This window comes from Fusarium flagelliforme, assembly GCF_020744385.1.
Source record: "Fusarium flagelliforme strain FIESC 12 MPI-CAGE-AA-0113 chromosome Unknown B0J16scaffold_5, whole genome shotgun sequence".
Taxonomy (NCBI): domain Eukaryota; kingdom Fungi; phylum Ascomycota; class Sordariomycetes; order Hypocreales; family Nectriaceae; genus Fusarium; species Fusarium flagelliforme.
Genome location: NW_025763507.1, coordinates 3,509,723 through 3,531,917, shown reverse-complemented (window position 1 = coordinate 3,531,917; position 22,195 = coordinate 3,509,723). Strand labels below are relative to the sequence as shown.

The 22,195-nt window shown below is 48.5% G+C and overlaps 8 protein-coding genes and 1 non-coding gene across 9 annotated transcripts; 6 read left to right on the top strand and 3 right to left on the bottom strand.

Annotated features, from left to right (window-relative positions):
- Positions 1-15: 15 nt before the first annotated feature.
- B0J16DRAFT_363889 (uncharacterized protein) lies at positions 16-2,250 on the top strand (the record flags this gene model as incomplete). Its single annotated transcript, XM_046129901.1, has 5 exons — positions 16-73; positions 122-1,088; positions 1,154-1,265; positions 1,460-1,763; positions 1,816-2,250. The coding sequence occupies 5 exons, from the start codon at positions 16-18 to the stop codon at positions 2,010-2,012; spliced, it is 1,638 nt and encodes a 545-aa protein (XP_045981913.1). The 3' UTR covers positions 2,013-2,250.
- An 893-nt stretch (positions 2,251-3,143) lies between these two features.
- B0J16DRAFT_345848 (FAD dependent oxidoreductase-domain-containing protein) lies at positions 3,144-4,992 on the top strand. The gene has a single exon (XM_046128335.1). It carries the CDS (start codon positions 3,213-3,215, stop codon positions 4,941-4,943), a length of 1,731 nt encoding a protein of 576 aa, XP_045981912.1. The 5' UTR covers positions 3,144-3,212; the 3' UTR covers positions 4,944-4,992.
- B0J16DRAFT_363887 (uncharacterized protein) lies at positions 4,979-8,390 on the bottom strand (the record flags this gene model as incomplete). The annotated part of the gene is made up of 5 exons (XM_046129900.1): positions 8,262-8,390; positions 6,220-8,211; positions 5,396-5,773; positions 5,212-5,350; positions 4,979-5,166 (listed from the first exon to the last, which is right to left on the bottom strand). The coding sequence occupies exons 1-5, from the start codon at positions 8,343-8,345 to the stop codon at positions 4,979-4,981; spliced, it is 2,781 nt and encodes a 926-aa protein (XP_045981911.1). The 5' UTR covers positions 8,346-8,390.
- A 302-nt stretch (positions 8,391-8,692) lies between these two features.
- B0J16DRAFT_373923 (amidohydrolase 3) lies at positions 8,693-10,336 on the bottom strand (the record flags this gene model as incomplete). Its single annotated transcript, XM_046130562.1, has 1 exon — positions 8,693-10,336. One exon carries the CDS (start codon positions 10,334-10,336, stop codon positions 8,693-8,695), a length of 1,644 nt encoding a protein of 547 aa, XP_045981910.1.
- A 1,451-nt stretch (positions 10,337-11,787) lies between these two features.
- On the top strand, positions 11,788-13,597 carry B0J16DRAFT_416535 (uncharacterized protein; the record flags this gene model as incomplete). Its single annotated transcript, XM_046133598.1, has 1 exon — positions 11,788-13,597. Exon 1 carries the CDS (start codon positions 11,921-11,923, stop codon positions 13,595-13,597), a length of 1,677 nt encoding a protein of 558 aa, XP_045981909.1. The 5' UTR covers positions 11,788-11,920.
- Positions 13,598-14,353: 756 nt separating this feature from the next.
- On the top strand, positions 14,354-15,166 carry B0J16DRAFT_363885 (uncharacterized protein; the record flags this gene model as incomplete). Its single annotated transcript, XM_046129899.1, has 1 exon — positions 14,354-15,166. One exon carries the CDS (start codon positions 14,354-14,356, stop codon positions 15,164-15,166), a length of 813 nt encoding a protein of 270 aa, XP_045981908.1.
- Positions 15,167-15,358: 192 nt separating this feature from the next.
- B0J16DRAFT_t213 lies at positions 15,359-15,457 on the top strand. The gene has a single exon. It is a non-coding gene; the product is annotated as a tRNA-Phe (tRNA).
- Positions 15,458-15,534: 77 nt separating this feature from the next.
- On the top strand, positions 15,535-19,004 carry B0J16DRAFT_307766 (heterokaryon incompatibility protein-domain-containing protein). The gene is made up of 2 exons (XM_046124846.1): positions 15,535-17,499; positions 18,473-19,004. Exons 1-2 carry the CDS (start codon positions 15,699-15,701, stop codon positions 18,991-18,993), a joined length of 2,322 nt encoding a protein of 773 aa, XP_045981907.1. The 5' UTR covers positions 15,535-15,698; the 3' UTR covers positions 18,994-19,004.
- Positions 19,005-19,111: 107 nt separating this feature from the next.
- B0J16DRAFT_307763 (uncharacterized protein) lies at positions 19,112-21,560 on the bottom strand (the record flags this gene model as incomplete). Its single annotated transcript, XM_046124845.1, has 3 exons — positions 21,344-21,560; positions 20,353-21,292; positions 19,112-19,770 (listed from the first exon to the last, which is right to left on the bottom strand). Exons 1-3 carry the CDS (start codon positions 21,518-21,520, stop codon positions 19,112-19,114), a joined length of 1,776 nt encoding a protein of 591 aa, XP_045981906.1. The 5' UTR covers positions 21,521-21,560.
- Positions 21,561-22,195: the final 635 nt, after the last annotated feature.

Here is a 22,195-nt window from a genome sequence, read left to right as displayed (position 1 = left end):
TGGTCGGTAGTCACGATGAACAGGCATGACCTGGACCTACGCATTGCCGTAGACTTCGGCACCACCTTCACCGGTACGCAAAGGCTTTTCTATATGAACCCCACCTATCTAACATCGTAAGGCGTTTCTTGGGACACCCCGAAGGAGCTGAATAACCTAATTAACATCATCGACATATGGCCTGGGGAGTCACGGGCCGAGAAAAAGGTCCCAACTATCTTGTCAAAGAATACCATTGAAGGAAAAAGAGTATGGGGATTCCAATGCCGTCACCTTGCTGAGGACGAAAAATGGAAATTGTTCAAGCTGCTTTTAGACCCAACTGTTCACCAGGAGCAATTGGATCAGAAAGCGATAGCCACACGCAGAAAAAAAAACGGAAAAGGAAATGGATCCTGGATCCCCGAGGAGATGAAAGAAGTCCGCAAGATTGTGGTCCAATACCTAACTCAGATCTACATCCATATCAGCCAGACCATCCCGCAGCTTATTGAAAGCGATTCCTTCAGCCAGGAGCTCAGGGACAAGACCTGGGCATCCATGAAAGTAGAGTTCACTTTCAGCACACCAACGACATGGGTAGCACCTGTCAGTCAATGCTTTCGGAGTCTAGTCTTGAAAGCAGGTTTTGGCCAGCATGACACTCACAGCGTCATCCTGGGGCTGACTGAAGCTGAGGCTGCCGCCGTATCTGCGGCAAATGATGTCAAAATCATGAACAACAACATCCTTCTCTCGATTGATGCAGGAGGCGGTACCACTGACCTTGCTTTTGTCAGGTTTATTAACAACTCTTTTACCTTGGAGGAGATTCATCCTGTGACCGGCATTGGCGTGGGTTCCACCAAGATCGACAGCGAGTTCGCTAAGCTCATTGAGGAACGGATTGACAAGAATCCCAGTGTCCGGCTGCCATCAGACTTCGCCCGGAAAGCGTCGCAGAGTGATGATTTCCAGGATTGTAAGCACAAATTCGGATTAGGGGATTGTGAACATGTTGTCACGGATTATTCTACCGCCGTGGCCAGGGGCGACAATTGGACCCATGGTGACTTTGGAATCCAGGAAGGCGTACTGTCCTTCACAAGGTGCGATTTCCTATAGGCGGAGCCGCCAAGACATTGCAATGAAGCCAAAGTTAACTGTCAGATAGCGCGGAACTCAAACAATGCTTCGACATCACGTTGGAGAAGATCAAGCAAGATGTTAGTAACATATTGGAAGATGCCAGGAATTACAAAAGCGCCATGGCAACAATGCATGTGGTAAGTACAACTCTGACATCCAAGAAGACAATGAGTTGTCTGATTCTCGCCAGGACTATATTGTTATCTCAGGTGGTCTGGGGAGCTCTGCGTACGTCTTGAAACAATTGAAGACGTATATCAACTCCTTGGCATGCGAAAAGGACAGCTGCGTTGCCGGAGCGAGCGTCGTGCAAGTCGAAAATGATGCTCAGATGGTCGTGGTCAAGGGCCTCTTGCATGACCGACGAACCAACGACCACACTCTCCGACAATATGTCGCACGAGCAAATTATGCTATCGTAAAGAATATTCCTTCCAAGTCTACTGCCAGCGCGGCCAAGTCTGCAGGGGAAAAGATCGATTGGCTAGTAAAGTATGGAGATACCATCAAGGCATGCAAACCAACAACCATCAGGATCACCAGGATACTGGCAAAGGCTGGCCCGTGGAGATGGACTGAAGAGATCATGTGGCTGGGTGGGAAAAGGTCGCACCTTCCCACAAGCAGGCAAGAAGGTGAGTTGTCTGTTTCGAAGCTGTCCCGCTCCTGATTGCTGACCAACTGTAGGAAAGAAACGTGGAATGAATGTACTCCACAAGGTTGATCTTGAAACTCACCCAGGGACGAAACTGGAGAGCGTCCGAAGGTGGTGGGGTCCCACCAAGCATTACAAGTGCGTATTCAATTTGGACTTGGTTGTTGGACCGTCGGGCGATTGTGTTGTTACAGTATCGGGGAATAGTCTTAAGCTAAGCGAAGGGTAAACTCTGGAGATTGGATCTGTTGAGTCGCAGCTTGTATAGTAATGTTCATCTTGAGTTTCCTTGAGGGTAAGGTTCTTCAACAAGGGTCTAGTGTAAATGATATGGTTGTGATTCAGAACGGCATCTTTGATCTGGATGTACGACAAGGTGATGGTGATCTCGGAAGGAGGGTCAGTTGGACTGCTTCTTGTTACCGGTAGTCTAAGCGAAGGGCAGGCTATAACAGCCTACGGTCCCGGGTTACCTCAAGTCAATACAGAAACTGCATTTCAGATCTTTAAGAGCACATGGCTACCATCCCGGTCGACATTCGGCGACGATGGCTCCGACAACAGCCGTCAATCTATAAAGCGTTGGTCTTCTCTAGGGTAATGCAAAAGCAGCAAATGCACGCATTGACCCGAACAACAGCGCATCGCTTTGTGAGAGGATGGGCTTAACAATGGACGAATAAGGGCATTGCTGGAAATATTAAAGGGGGCAAGTGTGCTTTGATCAAGTTAAAGAGATTTTAGCTGTTTGTTTGTCCAGAGCCGACGCCGGAGCAGAGTGAACGGCTTTTCTACGGGATGTTTATAAGTTCTTCTGGGTAGATTGCCAAGACTGGAAACGAGCTTAGTCAGGCCTGCACATCAGACCTGTGATAAAGACACAGAGATTGTTCGGACGTTTCAAAAGCGGGCGTTATTTCTGGAGAATTGAGTTTGGGTAACGTCATCGTCATCAAACTTTAAGTGGTTCTGGCAAACACGGCATCATTGCTTCATCTTCATGCCGATCTCCAAACACTTTGTAACTTACAATCCCATTTACAAACCAGGCTTCGGCCGGTGTGAGATTGTCATGAAATAGGTAATGCCCGTGAAACCACTAACGACATTCTGCAGTCTCAATTGGTTTACAGTTTGTGAGAGATCTGACCTTGGCGAAGTCGAGAACTCTGGTCCAGATCCACCGACGCTACGACATAACCAATCATCTTGACATGGTGTTTATCGGTTCCCGCGGATTGGACGAAATGCACAGCCCCTAGCTAGGGAATCGCCGTCAATAAGACCCACATGGTTGCTGGTCAGCATTGTTCTAGACTTGAATAATTAGACTAATTAATTGCATAATGCCTCGGATTTCCATTTTTCGTTTTTACTTCCTCTCTTTTCACTCTTTCAACTGTGCTGTGGCTTGCAGCCAGTTTTCACCATGGCGTCATCATTTTTGTTTCTCCTTTGTTCGTTCTTTGTTTCAACTGTCTTATCTGAAGCCATCACTCATGATTCCGATGTGGTTATTTATGGAAACACGGTGGCTGCTATAGCTGCTGCTATTCAGACTGTTCGGATGAACAAAACCGCTGCAATAATATTTCCTGGGAAAAGACTCGGTGGATTGACGGTTTCTGGCCTGGGATGGACAGACTCAAAGGATGGAAACACGATTGGCGGTATTGCGAGAGAATTCTATGAGAAGGTCTACCAATATTACGACAATGACGACGCTTGGAAATACGAAACGAGAAATGATTACATCGACAAGAAGATCCGAGCTCAACCGGGCATGGCGATTGGAGACAACGTCCAATGGACTTTTGAACCGCATGTCGCCGAGAAGATCTTGGAGAAATGGATCAAGGATGAGAAAATTCCTGTCTTTCGGAATGAGTCTATCGTCCGCTCAGAAAGGGGCGTGGATATGAGCGGAACGCAAATCAAATCGTTCCAAACAGAGTCCGGCTCGAAGTTTTCGGGAAAGATGTTTATCGATGCGGGATACGAAGGTGATCTCATGGACACAGCAGGAATCTCACATCGTGTGGGACGCGAAGATAAGCAGGAGTTTAACGAGTCCGCAGCTGGTTTTCACCTTGATCAGGCGAATCGACTTTCACAAATTAATCCATTTAACGACGAGGATGATTCTGAGAGCGGTTTTATTCCCGGCGTTGGACGCGAGCTTACCAACTACGGTGCTTACCACGCAAAGGGAAAAGAAGATCATCGCCTTCAAGCCTTCAACTATCGACTGTCCCTGACGCAAGAAGAGGACAACAAGAAGGAATTTTTCAAACCAAAAGGCTACAACGAGTCCCATTACGAAATTCTCTTCCGCTACATCAAAGCCGGTCACGAAGGGCCTTTCTTCACAAAACAACTCATGCCGAACTTGAAAACCGATACCAACGCAGCTGGTCTCGTCAGCACAGATCTCATCGGCGGAAGTAACAACGAAACATCCAATTACGCAGAATACTCCTACAAGGACCGAGAAGCAACCGCGCATAGACATAAAGTCTGGGCGCAAGGACTGCTCTGGACGTTGGCAAATCACGAAGATGTCCCAGAACATATCCGCGAAAAGGTTGGAGCCTGGGGCTATGCGAAAGATGAGTGGGTGAATAACGAGAATTGGCCTTACGAAATCTATATCCGCGAAGCACGACGCATGAACGGGATGTACATGATGAAGCAAGACGATATCCAAGACCCGAAAGAGTACAATGATACTATAGTGGCGGTCGGATATTATACTCTCGACGTGCACCAAGTTGAACGCGTTATTATTGATGACCGGATTTACGACGAAGGTCTCATTCACGTTCCCAACCCTGGACCGTTCAGCATGCCATACGGCTCAATTATTCCATCGAAGAAAGACGCTACGAACTTTCTCAATCCTGTGACGGTGAGCGCGTCGCATATTGCGCTTTCGGCGATACGGATGGAGCCAGTTTATATGATCTTGGGACAGAGTGCGGCTACGGCAGCTGTTTTGGCGATTGAGGACGGTGTAGATGTGCAGGATGTTGATAGGAAGAAGTTGAAGGAGAAATTAGAAGGTGATACCCAGGTTGTGGAGTCTTTGGGTGTAATCATGAGACCGGGCGGACAGTTGGCGATATTTATGATGATGTTTTGCTTATATCACTTATTTTAGAGTAGACGATACCAATAGATTCCATTTATGTGTTACTAGCATACCCAACCGCCATCGACGTTATACACTGCGCCAGTTACAAAAGATGCTTCATCACTGAGTAGGAACGCAATGACGCGAGCAACCTCGATTGGCTCCGCCCTTCTCTTTTGGGCAGTTCCTGCAAGACTGCGCTTGACATGTTCGGGGTCATCATGTTGGTTCATGGCCGTGCTCACGGAACCTGAGATAGTCAGCCAAGCCCGGAGTTTTGAACGAATGAACATACCTGGCGAGACACAATTTACTCGAATGTGTCCATTCTCTTTCGCTGCTGTTCTGGAAAGTCCGATAACAGCTGCCTTACTCGCGCAGTAGGCCACATGACCAGGCGCCCCAAACTGCCCAAAGACACTTGCAGCGGATACCTAAACTAGTCAGCGATATACCACGCCCTCAACTGCTTCACTTACGATACTTGCACCCTCCTTCATAGCCCTCAACTCCGCCCTCAAACAATTAAATACACCCGTCGTATTAACCGCAAACATTCTATCCCAAACCTCATCGCTATACTCAGTAAGCGGCGTCGGCTCAGCGATGATACCGGCCATGTTGACCGCACCATCGAGCTTGCCGAATGTATCAACTGTCTTTTTGATCCACGAGTTGACGGATTCGCTTTTGCTGACGTCTACTGTTTGATAGATGTGTTTGTCACCCGACAGTGAGGATGTGGCTGTTTTGAGGGCTTCTTCGTTGATGTCTGCGAGGGAAATGATGGCGCCTCTTGAGGCGAGGAGTTGGGCTGTGGCGAGGCCCATGCCGGAGGCTGCGCCGGTGATTGCGATCTGGATGGTTAGTCTTGGAGTATTAAGGAATGAAGTCGACATACCACTTTGCCTTCGAAGTATGCCATGATGGTCTCAGGTGGGATAGTTTTGGTTGAGAATGAACTTGAATGAAGTGTGTAGATGTTCTCGGCTTATATCTCGATGCAGGGCGATTGGTCGACTTCCCCGCACCTTGATGGTGGCTGCAGTACGTTGTTCGTCTCCTCAAAGAGCAAGTGATGCCAGGATATAAGTTGCCAATCTGAGATAAAGTGAGGTAACCTGTCAGCGACCAAAGTGGCAGACCACGGCTTCACCGGGTTGATAGTGTGAGGGAGTCAATACTCCTCGGTTGTCACATCTTTATAGAATAATACTAGAGAGTTGCGAAGTAATGTTAATAAGCTGGTCTTGGTCAACTATAGTAAAACTACACTGTTGACTCCGTCCCTGCCATTCCACACCTGCTCGATCCTCTCCTTCGTCTCTTTGAATATCCTCAGCCCACTCCTCCTCCCTGCATCCTCAAACCACTTCACGAATGAAGCGCGAATATCCACATCATCGGTCTCACAAGCCGTCACGAAAGCAGGCCATATTAATCTCAAAGATCCATATCCCATCCCCGCATCTGAAGCGTCAAACTCAAGTAGTCGATCGCGTACCCCAAGGACATGCTTGAGAAGCATGGCCGGATCTAGGTCATATATCTTACGATAGAAGTAGACTGAAAGCGCATGTTGCATTGTGTCCGCTAGACTATTGAGCAGGTTAACGGATTGCTGCTGCTCTGCATCGACGGGCGTTTCTGCCATCCAGATAGATTGGCGTAGGACGTGGAGTTGCTTTATCCATCGTTCAACCGCCTTTGCGCGAGCCATAAACTCCTTCAGTGGTATGGCTTCATCTTGACTTTGAACTTTCTCTCGTGCGAGGCGGATCACTAGGGATAGCATAAATAAATGCAGTTCTGGTACCCCAAAGATTTCGGGATAAAGCGTAGCAGACCAGATTCCTGGATGCTGAAGATGAAGATCATTTTCGCCTTCTGCCTGGCCTTTGACTTTCAGCATCTCTTGATCCAAATCTCGCCATGTGGTAAGACGAAATGAGAGGTTGTCTAAACTGTAAGGTCTAGCGTCGCTTGCTTCAATCGCCTCCCGTACGCGATTGCGATGGTCGAGATTGAGCCGACCTTCAGTAAAGGTACTCTCGTGAGAAAGCCGCTCGAAGGCATAGCAGTGATGAAGTAAACGCACTTTGCGGGACTTTCGCCGGTTCAACCCTCTTAAACGGATAAACTTCTCGGTCTCCAAGAAGTAATACTCGGCTTCGTCTCGATTCCCAGAGAGGACTTCAATTTGTACCATGGTAAGAAGTGCCATGAGAATAGACTTATACTTGGCTCTTTTGGGTATATCATAAGCTGTTCTCAGCATGGCGCGTATGTGGAGTTGAGCCTGTTCGTAATATGTCTTGCCTTGTTCCAGCCATTTGCTCGAGTCATAGATTCCACCAATGCTGAAGGCGCTGATGGATAATGTTCCGTAGAATGCGCATAGGCTGGCATGATTCATCTTCTCTCCTAGAGTTAGAGCAGCTAAGCAGCTCTTGACATGTGGAAGAAAGAGGATGTGCCACGGTGTCTTGCTGTGACGGTATGGGGTCAAGCCGCGAAGTACTGTTGTGGCATAGTGTTTGACTAACAAGACAGCATCTTGAGGGACATTATTGTCAACCACTGGGCCAGGACCTGGGGAGGGTTGAGATACTGCAAGATCCCGCGGCTCCATCCGAATGACGGGTGATAATGGAATTGGCGAGGGAGGTTTTGGTGTAACAGTAGACCCGTCGGGCCAAGGACCAACAAGCGTAGAGTCCCACCAATCTGGGAGGTCAAAATTTCCAGGGCTTAGCCAGTCGCCTACAGGGAGAGTATCTAGAACCTTGATCCAATCCAGAGGTTGTCGAATTATCTGCTGAGAAGTAGCCGTGGATGTATCGACAGATAAAGGCACGGGCTCGATATCGTCGTCAAAATTCGGAAGGATGAAATCGTCCTGGTCTTCGATATGGAAGTCCGAAGTATCGAGAACGTCCTCCGGCAGTGTGTCCAGGCCAGGTGCAAATTCCTGATGCTGATCTTTTGTAACTCTGAAAGCTCCAAAAGGGCCTCGCGATATCTGGATATCGGACGAAGCCTTCTCGCACTCGTCTTCAATTTTGGACAAATTCCAGCTTGCTAAACTAGGTGGAACCTCATGAACAATTTGTTCGCTCATGCACCGTCGCTCCTTCTCGGTGAGCAAGGGCCGCCGGAACCGCGTCGTTGCAGTCGACGGATCATCAATGTCGAAGATGAGATCCTTGCTGTAGCCTCCACACTCAACACCAGCGATACTGCACATAGAGCATCCAGGACGGCCTTCATCGCATTTCACACGACGACTGCGGCACTAGGCGTTGTAAGCGTATGCGGGTGGACCATGGCAGAGGAAGAACATACAGTGACGCAGCCTCCGAAGGATCGGCTTCGTCGCCCCGGTAGGCGCTTACTCCGAGGGTCGTGCTTCCTTCTTGAAGAAGACATTTCGTAAGGAATTGTCTCCTCGACAAGACTTGCTTTACGATAAACCGTGCTTCATTTTAGAGACTGGAGATGCAGGTGTCGTAGACAGGGTTGCTGTGGGTGAGAGATAGCGATGTCGGGCTAACTAGAAGTGGACGCCCCCGCCTTTCGGTTATCGGCGACTCTTGGGGAAACTTTCCTATCTTGGAAGAGGATGGCTGCTACGATTGAGGTTACGCATTCTGCAATCTGCATCAAGATAAGGTAGGTAGATAGATCTTCATACAATCTGATGTATTGCGAAGTTGACAGATACCGAGATAGCGACGGACAAATGTGGCTGTATTAAGTCCCGACTAGACCTCCCGCTACCTACGTGGTGACCTAAGACGTCCCTTGAACCAAGTTTCTAGCACCAAATCACTGCTAATTTCCTTGGCATCAAGCTTGGAGGAGGTGATGTCCTGACTCAGAACAACAAAGTTGGCGTCCTTCCCATCCTCAAGCGTCCCAATCTCGCTGTCGAGAAGTATCTGACGTGCCGGATTCACGGTTATACCTGCCAAGGCTTGTTCCACCGTCACAATCTGATCACCCCCAAGTATTCTCTCCGGATTCTGATCGGGCGTTTTCTCGTACATGAGTCTGGTCGCAGCAGTTCTTACATACGATAGTCCATCTGCCTGCGACACAGGAGAGTCACTGTGGAGCGAGTAGACAAGACCTTGCTGGACATCATCCTGGAGTGGGTCAATGCGACCTGCTCGCTCGGGTCCAAGAATGTACTTGTCGAAAGTGTTGCCCCAGTACTTGACATGCCCAATGGTGTGACTGGCGTAGAGACCGAGCTTGGCAGCACGTTCGATCTGCTTGGATTGAGTGACAGTGAAATGCTCCAGTCGATGTCGGACCTTAGAGTCAGGAATCTCAGTCTGGAGCTTTTCAAAAGCATCCAGCACGACTTCAGAAGCGCAATCGCCATTGACGTGGACCATCAACTGGTATCCCTTCTTTGCCCATGTCTTCATTTCCTCGAAAATATCGAACTGTGTGAAAGGTGTGATATGGCACGTCTTGCGGACTTTCCAACGCGCCCATCCCCACGGTGCTCCCCAGAAATACTCCGGTAGCAACTCGTTCTTGTATTGTTCTTCAAGAGCACCCGTGAAGCCTTGAGTTGAGCCGTCCATCCAGAGCTTGATAGTCTTTATCTTCAACGGTGTTGCGCCGCCTGGCGGCATGTCGCCCTTTCCAACAGTCTTCTCAGCATCGCCAGGCATCATGTTTGCAGCTGCCCCGGCAATGCGAAGTGGTGCACATATTGCCAACGCGCTCAATATGAAAGCATCGAGTTTGGGGATAGAGAGCCCAACACCTGCGTCGAAGACCGTGGTGAAGCCCTTGGCGCTCCATTGATTCAAGACGTTGAACAGACCGTCGAAGATCTCCAAGGACTTTACGAGCTGACTTGGCAGTGCTTTGGTAATGATTGGTTCGAACGCAGCTGGCTCAATAAGAACGCCTGAAGCGGGTACATCTTGCTTGGCTTCAGATAAGGCGAGAGAATTGGCGTAGGCAATGTGACCCGAGGCGTTAATGATCAGAATGGGGTTGTCAGTCAGACCTTCCTGCTTGAACAAAGCCGGCGTCAAGTCTCTGAACGAACCCTCATGCGGTTCCAATCGGGACGGATCATAGCCATATCCAAGCAGCCACGCACCCTTTTTGAGCTCCCCGACCTTGTTCCGAAGAGATTTCACCGTACCTTCGAAAGTACCGCCAATCTCAGGATTGAGCGGATCACAGTTGACAAGGAACTTATTCAACATTGCCGAGGTGATGATATGAAGATGTGGCTCCACAAAGCCGGGGACGATACAATTGCCTCCAATGTCAGTTGGGTCCGTGACGATGGTAGCTGCAGCCTTGGCATCCTTGAGACTACCGGCTTTCAATATCTTGCCATTCTCAATCGCCATCGCTTCAACGGCTGAGAACCTCCCATCTTTCATGGTGATAATTGGAGTAGGGTTTGTGCTGCTGTAGAAGACACGGTCTCGGGAGCAGCATCAACATCTTTGGTGACACCTTTGGCCCGCTTCTCAATATCTTTGACGAGGGCATCTTGTTCGATACCTTTCACGATATGAGTTGCGATAGCGTGAAGACCCTCGAGGCACCCTGGCATTTTGAAGGTTGATACAGTCCGTGGAGAATTTTACGCAGGTAGGAACGGATGGTACCGGACCACGACAGTGATGTGTTCTTTTATAGTGCTCTTTCTCACTCGACAGAGGAAGGATAGCCTCTGTTGTTCTTCCAACGTGAGTCAATAGGTCTATATACATGTTTCAGCATAAAGCTCAATTCGCGACGTCTACCCCTCTTGATCATTGAGGCCATCCCGCCTGAACCCCTGTAGATGCACGCCATTAGTGGCGGGAATGCTCTTCTTGGAATTTTGTCTCAGCCTCCAATGCACAATATTCTCTTTTTGGAAGGCACAACAGGTATAAAGTCTTCACCGCATCTTTGGTCTGTGCCGGCAGTCCAGCCCACAGCTCTCTTAATGGCTCTACGTGAGACATTGTTCACCTCAACAGCCAGCTGCGACGCTCGAGACGTTGCACCTTGAACTGATGCGTGGAACCTATTTCCACCTATCAAAGATCTACCGGAGGTAACAAATAACGTCATTGCAGACCAAAACTCGAGAAGATAACAAGTTACGAGAGGTGTCAGATTCATTACAAATGGGGTCAGTCTTAGTTTCAATTTTACAGGTGGTAGTATTGTTCTTATTATAGCCCCGACAAGAACTCATAGTCGAATCTAGTGAATAAAACGTGGAAACAGCACAAGACTCATTAACGCAAAGGTCAATATGTTTGGAGAAGTGTTCTTGAACAAACGTAGATTCCATGTAAGTCCCAATTCCAACATCCTGCTGCCACAGGTTACAGTTCATGTTCGATTGGTAACGATGTTCCTCGTCTCTCGGGTATCGGAGAGTCTAGGAAAGGCCTTCCTATCTGGAGCGACCATTGATGCTGTTAGTGTAGATCCTGTAGGAGGAGAGTTGGTGAATTGTACACTAGAAACGCGTTTCTACCACATGATAGTAATTGAAACTTGGCCATCGGGCCGGGCAAATACGTCACACAACTTGCCCGGGACTGATGTTATCAGAAATCGTTTACGGCAGGGGATATGTATCGGAAAGAGAAGCCGTAGTCCAACGCTGCGACGCCCTTTGCTGGCCTCGTGTCTTGCGACAAGGTTCTCCCCGCACTGTTGCAGCCGTTATCTACCACGGAAAGATGGTGATTGGACAGGCCGAGTGCGCTACAACTCAGCTGTAAAGCCACCAACAAAAGAGGAAGGTTTTATCTGGAGGCGAAAGAAGATCAATTCATCGGCTGCATTCTGATTCCAGGTTGTCCCGATAGGCAATTTGAACATTGGATACTTGCCAACTGCCTACGATCTCAACTACCAGATTACAGCCTGTGATATAAAGTCCATGTTCCATAAACGCCGAAAATAAACTCGACCACGCATTTACATTGTAGATTTTAACACTCACAACCAAAACAATGGGCTCTCTACCAAACTCGACCAACAAGTTCGACGTCCTCATCCTAGGCGCAGGCCTCTCTGGCCTATGCACCCTCTATCACCTCAAGCAGCGCTTCCCGGACTGGCGCATCAAAGTCCTAGACGCCGCTCCCGATGTAGGCGGCACATGGTACTGGAACTCCTACCCAGGATGTCGCTTCGACTCGGAGTCACTGTCGTACTGCTTCTCCTTCGACAAAGAACTTCTTGACGAGTGGCATTGGAAAGAAGCTTTCTCTGCTCAACCCGAGACGCACAGGTATATCACGTACTTTGCTGAAAAGCATAGTCTCTACAAAGATATCCAGTTGAACACCATTGTTACCAAGGCGACTTGGAATGAGGAGGGACATACTTGGACTTTTGTCGACGAGACAGGGAAGGAATATGTTTCGACCTTTTTTGTTAGTGGCTTGGGCTTTCTGTCGGCGCCAACTCTGCCTGCCATCGAGGGTATTGAGGATTTCAAAGGAACACTGTTCCACACCTCGCGCTGGCCCAAAGATCTTGACATTAGCCGCGACTTTGCTGGCAAGAGTGTTGGCGTCATTGGTACCGGAGCAACTGGTATCCAGACCATAACGTCTCTGTCCAAAGAGTCCAACATCAAGTCAGTCAGCGTTTTCCAGCGCACAGCCAACTGGTCCGCACCACTGCGCAATTCCGAAATCACACTCGAAGACATGGCCGAGCATAAGAAGAACTACGACAAGGTCTTCCAAATTTGCGCTGAGAGCACATCTGGCTTCATGCACAAAACAGATCCACGAAAGTCCCTCGAAGTTACCAAGGAAGAGCGTCTCGAGTTGTGGGAGAAATTGTACAATGAACCTGGTTTTGGGAAGTGGCTGGGTGTTTTCTCGGATACGTACACAGATCGCTATGCAAACAGTCTGTACTCGAACTTCATGGCGGAAAAGATCAGGCAGCGGGTCGACGATCCTGCCGTGGCGGAGTCTCTTATCCCCAAGAATCATGGTTTTGGAACGCGAAGGGTGCCGCTTGAGAGTGGTTACTTTGAGGCGTATAACAAACCGAATGTTCATCTGGTCGATTTGCAGAAAACACCCATCGATCGCGTCACGCCATCTGGAATCTTGACGTCTGATGGACACGATCACAAACTTGACGTTCTGATCTGTGCTACGGGCTTCAACGCTATCACTGGCGCTTTCAGTGCTATCGAGTGGCATGGCAAGAATGACCGTCCCTTGATCGCGACCAGCGACACTCCGCAAGCCGACAAAGCAATTTGGCTTGATCATCGCCCTAGGACATTCCTCGGCCTTACGGTACCTTCCATGCCGAATATGTTTATGGTTCTTGGTCCTCATCAACCCTTTGGCAATGCAACTCGTAGCATTGAGCATGCAGTCCAAGCTATCACGGATTTGCTACAGCACTGCAAAGATAATGGCTATACTTCTGTCGAGCCTACCGAAGAGGCTGTTGAGGAGTGGACTGAGCATGTGTTCAAATGCAGTGAGAGTCAGACTTTGTTGAATGAAATTGATAGCTGGATGACGGGTGTGAATAAGAATGTCAAGGGCAAGACTGTCAGGAGTGTTGCTAGGTATAGTGGCAGTACGATTGAGTACCGTCGACGATGTAATGAGGTGAAGAAGATGGGGTATCAGGGACTGGTATTTTCTTAGATCACGGTTATGTACTTGTTTTAATTAATTGAAACGCGATTTTATAGCTGCAAATGCCTCAACCCGTACGCTTACAGTGAACGCAACTGACTTTCAACATTGTTTACAAGCCTCCGGATGGCATGGAAGAGCCGCCATTGAGACTTTAACACAGGGTCATAGGTTTATCAACATCTGCAAGTTTGGCGCAATGCTAATTTTATTGACATATGTCCAGTGCCAAGAATAACCGCTTTGTTCAATTTTCATGTCGCTTGTCTTTCTTGCCATTCATGGACCACCAATTATGGACTTCGCTATAGGGTGGCCTCTACGGCTTCGGTAATTACATGACTATCATGCCTCCTCCTATCGTGTGGCCCATCAATGCTTGACACGTTGCCGTACGTTGTAACACATTGTTCCTTCACTCACCCACTGTTCCACGTCGCAAAGTCATGCAGCCAAACCATTATCATGCCAACCCCGCATTCCAAAGAGGAAAGTTATATCTGATGGCTGATCTTGGTGGGGCACACGAAAGATACCGAGCCGGCACTGACAAAGCGGGCAAGCTTTACCACACTAGCTTCGGATGTCGGGCGTCCAATAGTAACAGGTCCAGAACATGATACTACATGGATAAAGTTGATATCAGAGACTATAAGACCAGTCATTCTGATCGTCAGTGAGTCAGTACAGTACAACAATCAAGTCATTATTCGCATTCCGGATTCAACAACTGCACTCATACTATTGCCATTATTTGATTGAACAATGGACGTTTCCGGCTTCGCTTTAATCACAGGAGGCGCATCAGGAATCGGCCGCGCATGCGCCAAAGCCTTCGCGAGAGAAGGCTCCGCTGGCATCGCCCTGATAGACCTGAGTCTCGAAGCTCTGCAAGCTGTCAAGACAGAGATAGAGCAACAGAGACTTTCACCCAACAAGGATTTCCGACTTGAGCTCTACCCTGCAGACGTCACGGACGAAGCCCGAATCAATGAGATCGTTGACGATATGGTCCGGAAGTTTGGCCGTATTGACTACGTCGTCAACGCAGCTGGTGTTGCGATAAAGCACAAAGGAGGAGCAGCTTTTGCTCAAACTGACGACTGGAACCGCGTTCTCAATATCAACCTCAATGGCACATTCTTTGTGCTACGAGCTGCTGCCAGAGTCATGCTGAAGCAAGATCGCATTAAATCCTCCATCAATGGAAGGGAGCTTCAGCGTGGATCCATCATCAATTTCTCCTCCATTCAAGGGCTTGTCGGTATTCCGCTCTCTACATCATACACGGCGGCAAAACACGCCATCATTGGCCTCACACGCTCAGCTTCGGAGGATTATGCCAAGGACGGCTTGCGCATCAATGCCATTTGTCCAGGATATACGGAAACGCCAATGACGACTAAGAATCCTGATGTTCTGAAGGCAATGCAAGAAAGGATTTCTACAGCTGTTCCAATGCAGAGGATGGGTCAGCCTGAGGAAATTGCCGATGGTGTTTTGTATTTAGCTGGTGGGAGGAGCTCGTTTGTTACTGGGTCTGCTTTGTCTGTTGATGGCGGGTATACTCAGAGATGAGGGGACAGCATTGCAATAGTGTCACAACGGGTTATTTGTATTCTGATAGCATCGCAAATCTTTGAAGGAAATCAAAATGTATTAACTCAACCAGGATCTAAGCACAAAGGCTAGGCAAAGGGGAGCGGTCAGGTTCGTGAATTTGCTTCCGAACATAAATTGAATTGAGTTTTTGAAAATCACAATTAGTCAGCGGGTTTAGCTCAGTTGGGAGAGCGTCAGACTGAAGTCAAACTTCATTCTTCACCAAGTGATATCTGAAGGTCGTGTGTTCGATCCACACAAACCGCAGTCTTTTCCTTTTTGCTTATTCTGCTCCAGTGGGTGGGGCTGTGCAGTTCCTCTGTTCCATCAGCTTACTCGCCCCGCTCTTGGATTGTCAGGGTCGTCTTACTGCGGCATAGTAACCGTCAACTCCAAGTCAGCCCTGGGCTGATTCTGAATTTCTGACGTTGCAATTTCAGTGCACTTGACATTTCTATCATCAGTTGTCTTTTCTACGTACTGTGCATATCTTGCGTTCCACTTCACAATGGCTGAACACGTTGACCAAGAGGTGATGGAGTGTCGGAGCAACGATGCCAAAGTCTATAAACAACTCGATCCCACCAGGCAGGAAATTCGACTGCTAACTCTCCACCCCGCCACCGAAGATAGCGACCAGATTTGTTGCTCTCTTTCTCACGCGGCGCTAAACCCGGCGGACGGCTCAGCGCCACCTGTCTACGAAGCTCTTTCTTATGTTTGGGGCGAACCGGTCTTTTCAGAACTGATACTTCTCAACGAGCAAAAGTTTCTCATCACGCCAAGTTTGAAGTACGCACTCTCATATCTGAGATACAGGACTAAACCTCGTGTGCTGTGGGTAGATGCAGTATGCATAAATCAGTCGGACATGGAGGAGCGGAATCAGCAAGTTGCGCTGATGCGCGACATCTACTCTCGGTGCGAGAGAGACATAGCTTGGATAGATCCAATGATTGGAAGATCTTTCAAGACTAGTCATCTCGTCGACCCGGCAGTCCGTCCTGAAGTTGAAGAAGCTATAAAGGAAGGAATGGAGGTGATGCATAATATCACTGCTAAGAATCCAAAGACTCTCAAACAACTACAGAATACACATGAAACTGACGGTTACCTCCTCGAATATTCCACCCAAGGCCACCTTCGTAGTGTGTTTGTCACACCTACTATTTGGAAACGCCTTTGGGTTATGCAAGAGCTCTCTCTAGCCCTGCGGCTGACTCTAGTATGCAAGGATGCTGAGCTGGACTGGGATTATTTATCTGCGTTACTGAAAGATGAGCCTTACTTTGATGCGTTTCATATGTACAGGAGTCACTCGGATAACCACCCATTGTGGGGAGAGATCTTCGTCACGGTCAAGCTCATCGAGGACCAGCGTCGCTTGTTTCGAGAGGCTGGACAGGTTCATTCAGGGTTGATGGACGTGTTGACCCGGTTCCGCGAGATGGAGTCTACCGATCCTAGAGACAAAATCTTTGGTCTTCTTGGTTTGGTTACTGAGGATCATGGTATCCATATCGACTACACAAAGTCGGTGGGAGAGCTCTATCAGGAAACTACTATGGCACTGATCAACCTGGCCGGCAATCTCGACATTCTTTGTCAGAATCCGTTTGAGGGGGTTGCTGGACATAAGGCGCTTCAACAAGCAGAACAAAGCATGCCGTCTTGGGTCGCAGAGTTTGACGCCAAACACCGATATTGCGTTGCACCCATCTTTGCTCAACGCGAGATCTTTAATGCTGGACTCAAGCATTGCAAGACGCCTTGTCCCCTTGGGAACGGAAAGGGAACCTTGGCTCTTAGAGGTACCATCTTGGGAACCATCAAACCTATTCTCCAAGATCCATCGCAAGAGTATCTTGCCAAAGGTATCATGGACCTCTACTTTGATCAAGAGATAGCCTCGACAGCCTCAGAGCATATCTACGCTCCAAGCTTCAACGGTAAAACTGTGTCTAGTGGGGAGACTTGTATACGTGCTTTTTGGAGAACGCTAGTGAAAGACTGCACAATTCCGCCCAGAATGCGTCGACTCCGAGAGAAGGAGATCGAGATCCTCGATGTTACTAATCAGGAAAGACTGAGAGAAGAGGAGATCAACCTCTTCAGCTTTCGGATCGCCAGCGATAAGTATGATTCCCACTCCGTGTATTCCTATAATCTCGGCGAAAGATTCGACTATGGTGAGCTAGATGATGGATCCCATACGACTGAAGTACGCAATGATACTATTATGGGGGACTTTTTGTTTACGATGACGGAGAATGGATTGTTTGTGTTGGGGAGACGGCATGTCAGGGAGGGTGATGTTGTGGTTGTTCTGGATGGTGGGAAAGTCCCTATGATCTTGAGAAAGGCTGAGGATAAGGCTGTTGAAGAGGAATCAGAAGACTTGTATAGGGTCGTTTGCGCGGCTTATGTGCATGGGTTTATGGATGGGGAAGCTGAGGTTGGAGTTGAGGAGGGATGGTTGAAGAAACAGGACATTTTGCTCGTATGAAGACTCGACAGAGTAGAAGACGTTCCTAAACCAATAGTATCCCGCTTAAATACTGCTCCTCTAGGCAACCCAGGCTTCTGCGAGCAGGATTTGATGTATTCCCATTTATGTCGATGGATTGTGAGTTGTAACTTGTAAGGCTGACAGCGATCATGTTAACCCCACATGGTGTTTGTTCTCACAGCCACCCTGATGTCATTTTACCAAGTGCAGGCGCAGCAAAATTCCCCTTCTGGTAAGCACCGCGACAGCACGCCGAAACTTGATCCATTGATCCTTCACGGGTTTGACCACTCATATCAGTTCAACTTTAAGGTTAGTTGCCTTGGGCCCTGTGGCATGATATCATTTGGTGTTACTTCTATTTTTGAATGCGTTCGCTTTCAAGACATGAGTAACGGTATATAGCCTGGACTCTCCTTTCATCGAACATGACTTGAACGTTTTATTAGTTACTTATTGTCAATAATTATTTCATGCCAAGCCCATCATGACTACAACTTATCAAGCCCCTCCGAACGGAGTTCTCCCACCCGAAGGCTACACCATGCCAGACGCAGATGCTCCTCAGGATCAGTCCAAATATCAGCCTCCCCAATACGATACCGCAACTACCTTCCCGAACCGCACGGGCGGCCCAGTTCGTTACAAAATCACCAGACGTTCATTCCACAATCGCTACGAGTGCAGGCCTGAGCTTTACTTCGATAGACCAGCGACATACACTCTTAAACTCTCAGACAGCCGCAGAAACAAACCAGACCTGTCCTTCGCAGTAAAAGGAATGCCCATGGGAGAATGCTACTTTCCAAATGTCAGAAAGACATCCCGAAAGGATGCAAAGTCTTTCAGAATCGGTCTTGGTAAAGCTTCCAATATGCAATGGACAGAACTTTTTCACCACGGCAATGATGATCATGGTTGGAGTTTCACTTTCAATCTTCCCAGCACGGGTCAGCCTGTTCCTTTGACTTGGATGAAAGATAATAATGTCGCTGTCGATGGAATGCATGCTTCAAGTCTCAGTGACAATAACTTCAAACTCCAGGATCAGAATGGTCAGGTCATGGCTGTATTCACGAGCTCTAGCACTGCTGGGACTGTGCAGATCAACGTGGATTTGGGTCCCATTTTCGAACATGCTGTTGTTATGTCTCTTTTGTGTATCTATGAGTATAAGAAGAGGGAGGAGAATAAGAGTTCAAGTAGTCTCAATGCCGGTGCAGCTGGTGTTGGTGGCGGTGATGGCGGTGCTGGTGTTGCAGCAGGTGGGGCAGGAGGTGGTGGCAGTTGTTAATTTGGCCATGCACGTTTATATCACTCAATCAATAGTTTTTAATTGAACGGCGACTTTAGTTAGAATGTACTTGATAATCTCTTTATGTACAAGAAATGTAGCATCGTGTAAATGCTTGTTAAATGGAATATTTGAGGAATCGCTCCAGCTCTGAAGTCCAGTCTCTAACAGGATCATTCTGTGCCAAACCAACTCCATGTTTTCCATCCGGAAGCACAACAAGCTGAACCTTTCTCCCATGCTTAGCCATAGCCTCAGCGTACAAATAAGTGTTCTGAACAGGAACGAGATCATCATTCGAAGTGTGGAAGAGGAACGTAGGGGGCGTCTTGTCGTTCACTCTGTTCTGCACAGAAAGCTCTTTAATCTGCTTCTTGGTAGGTTTGTTTCCAAGAAGATTATAACGCGAGTTCTCATGAGTATAGTCGTCTTCAAGAGTGATAACAGGGTAGCCCAGAATGGCGAAGTCGAGGTTAGTGCCGGGAGTTGTAACTGTTGTTCCCGCGAGATGGCCACCGGCGGAGAAGCCCCAGATGCCGAGTTTCTTCAAGTTGGGGGCTTGTTGGCGGATGAGATCCAGGGCGCCGAGGGCTTCATCCATGGGCTTTGGGTAGAGTGGCGGAGACATTTTGCTTGCTGTTGTGTATTCAAGCATCCAGGCGTCGATGCCGAGGGTGTTGAGAAATTCAGCTGGTTCTCGTCCTTCATGGCCGTTGGCGAGAACGCTGTACCCGCCGCCGGGGACAACCAAAACGCCGACGCCAGTTGAGTTGGCGGCTAGGAAGGCGGTGAGCTTTGAAGGATCGAGCCTGATTATACTGTCAGTATCAACACCGGAGCTCTAAGCAAGACCAACTCACTTCATGATGACTAACTAGGCAATGCAAAAAGAATTTAACAACAGGAAACCCCAAAAGCGATTGACCGACCTCATCAGTTATATACACATACCTAATTACCCGGGGCATAACGTTCCATCGCCACATGGCCAACTACCGTGGATGAATTCGACTGTGGGGAGTTGATCACCCCGCATAATACCACGTTGAAGCCAATTTACCCGGCCAAATGCTGCAATCCCGGTGGACTATCATCCGAGCATATTGCCAAGACTACTGTTCCTGGCATGAGGACCGAGGTCATGGTGCTAGAAACTCCACCAATAGTCGTTTCCGGTCGGTTATCCAAGCAACGTCCCGATATGTGAGCGGCCAGTGTGTGTTTGTAACGAATGGGATAAGATTACGGGGTATGATCTGATAAAATGGCTTTTTAACAGCGTGTATTAATATATCGATTTTAGTTGTACCGGTCTGCCACATCCATGGAAATAATTCGGCTTTGGTCAACCCATTTAACCAAAGAGCTTTCGAGCATTACCCGAGCGCACAGCATTCCCCTTAGCGACATCATTGAACACCCCATCAACCTGCTCATCAAAAGCAGCAGCATACTTAGCCGCACTCTTCATAGGTGTAAAAACAGTATCCGATCCCCAAACAATTCTAGTATAATCAACCCAGCGCAACAAAGCAGGAATAGCAAAGTTCACGGGCCAAGGTCCTGCAAGATCGAAAAAGAAGTTGGTGGAAAGCGTCTCCTTCAGAGATTCCTCGGTCAGATTGAGGCCGGGGTAGAGAGAGCTGTAGGTGATGATTCGGTCGAGGGTGGGAATGAGACCACCACCGGCGTGCGACATGATCCACTTCAGGTTGGGGAACTTGGTTGGCATGCTGGTGTAAAATAAATCTGCGAATGCACGGGCTGTTTCAAAGGGGAAATCGAGGGTAGGCGCGGCGAATTGACGGACGGCGAGGGGGCGGTTAAGAGCTTGCCATTGCTGTTGAGAAATGGCGGGCGCGTCTTTGTCGATGTCAAATCGGAGACCGTTGAATTGGGTGCAGGGAGTAGTGGGATGTTCGAAGATGGTAACATTGTGCTCATTCAGGGCTTCATAAATAGGCTCGAGATCGCGGTCGCCGAGGTAAAGGCCGTAGTAGTTGGACATCATGACGACACCGTCAGGCTTGGGGTCAAGCTTGTCGAAGCAATACACAATCTCCTTCAGCGAGGCCTCAATATCGGGCAGAGGAAGAGACGCGAAGAAACCGAACTCCTTGGGGTACTTTGCTTTGACTTCAGAGCCGTAGTCGTTAACCTTGCGGGCAAGATCAATGGCCTTCTTGGTAGCATCCTTTGAAGGAACAGTGAGATAAACACCCGGGCTGGAAATTGAGAGAATAGATCGCTCAATGTTGTTCTCCTTCATGAACTCCATATGAGACTCAGCATCCCAGCTCTATACGTATAAGTCAATCTCAACTCATCACTACCAATTGGGTATACTCACGGGAATACCGGGCATGCCATCGGGACCAGGAACATGTCCAGCATCCTTCAAAGCCTCAGCATAGAAATCCGGAACAAAATGCGAATGAACATCCACCTTGGCCGATTTGGCTGGTGGAGGCGTACTTTTGCAAGCAGCGACTGTCAAAGAAAGACTAAAAATTGACAAGAACTTCATGATGTAACGACTGTAACGTGTGTGGTCAAGAGAACGTGATGAGGAGCAGAAAAAAATGCTTCATGTAAGGGTTATACAGTCCATTTAAAGAGAAGCTCAACGACTCAACAAAAGGTTGCATTGTGCAATCAAATCCTTCGCGCCGTTTCCTGTCAGTGTTGGCGCTGCATTGGTCTGGTAGTAAGCGCTATCTTCTGGGCGATGTTACACTGCGCCTTTGATGTGACAGACGCTCGGGCCGGTGCCTGAAGTTTATCTTATCTAAACGACTCACTAGACGATTTAAGGCTCAAAACACTTGGACCGCATTGTCGGTAGATGTTTGAAGGATTTGGGGTGGAGCCGGGGAGATTGTATCTGCTGTTTTGAAGACATGCAGCGGTCGACCGACATCAATTATTCTGACGGGAGTGGCCTTGCTCTGACTGAACCAACATGCATTGTTGCCAGCTGCAGGGTGCCTTTTAAGGATAAAGCATCGGAGAAAAGGCCCCGAGGACTACTGACACACTTAAGCAGTAGGGGTAGTCTCAAAGACACGGGCAAGACGGGTTGGCGGATTTGACCCGGAAAAGCTTGGCCGAGATAAGGCTGGAAAAGCTGGGGTTTTCACATTCAAGCTCCAACCAATTTCCGAAAGCTTTCGGATCCGTGCCTGCCACTCGCGAGTAGGGC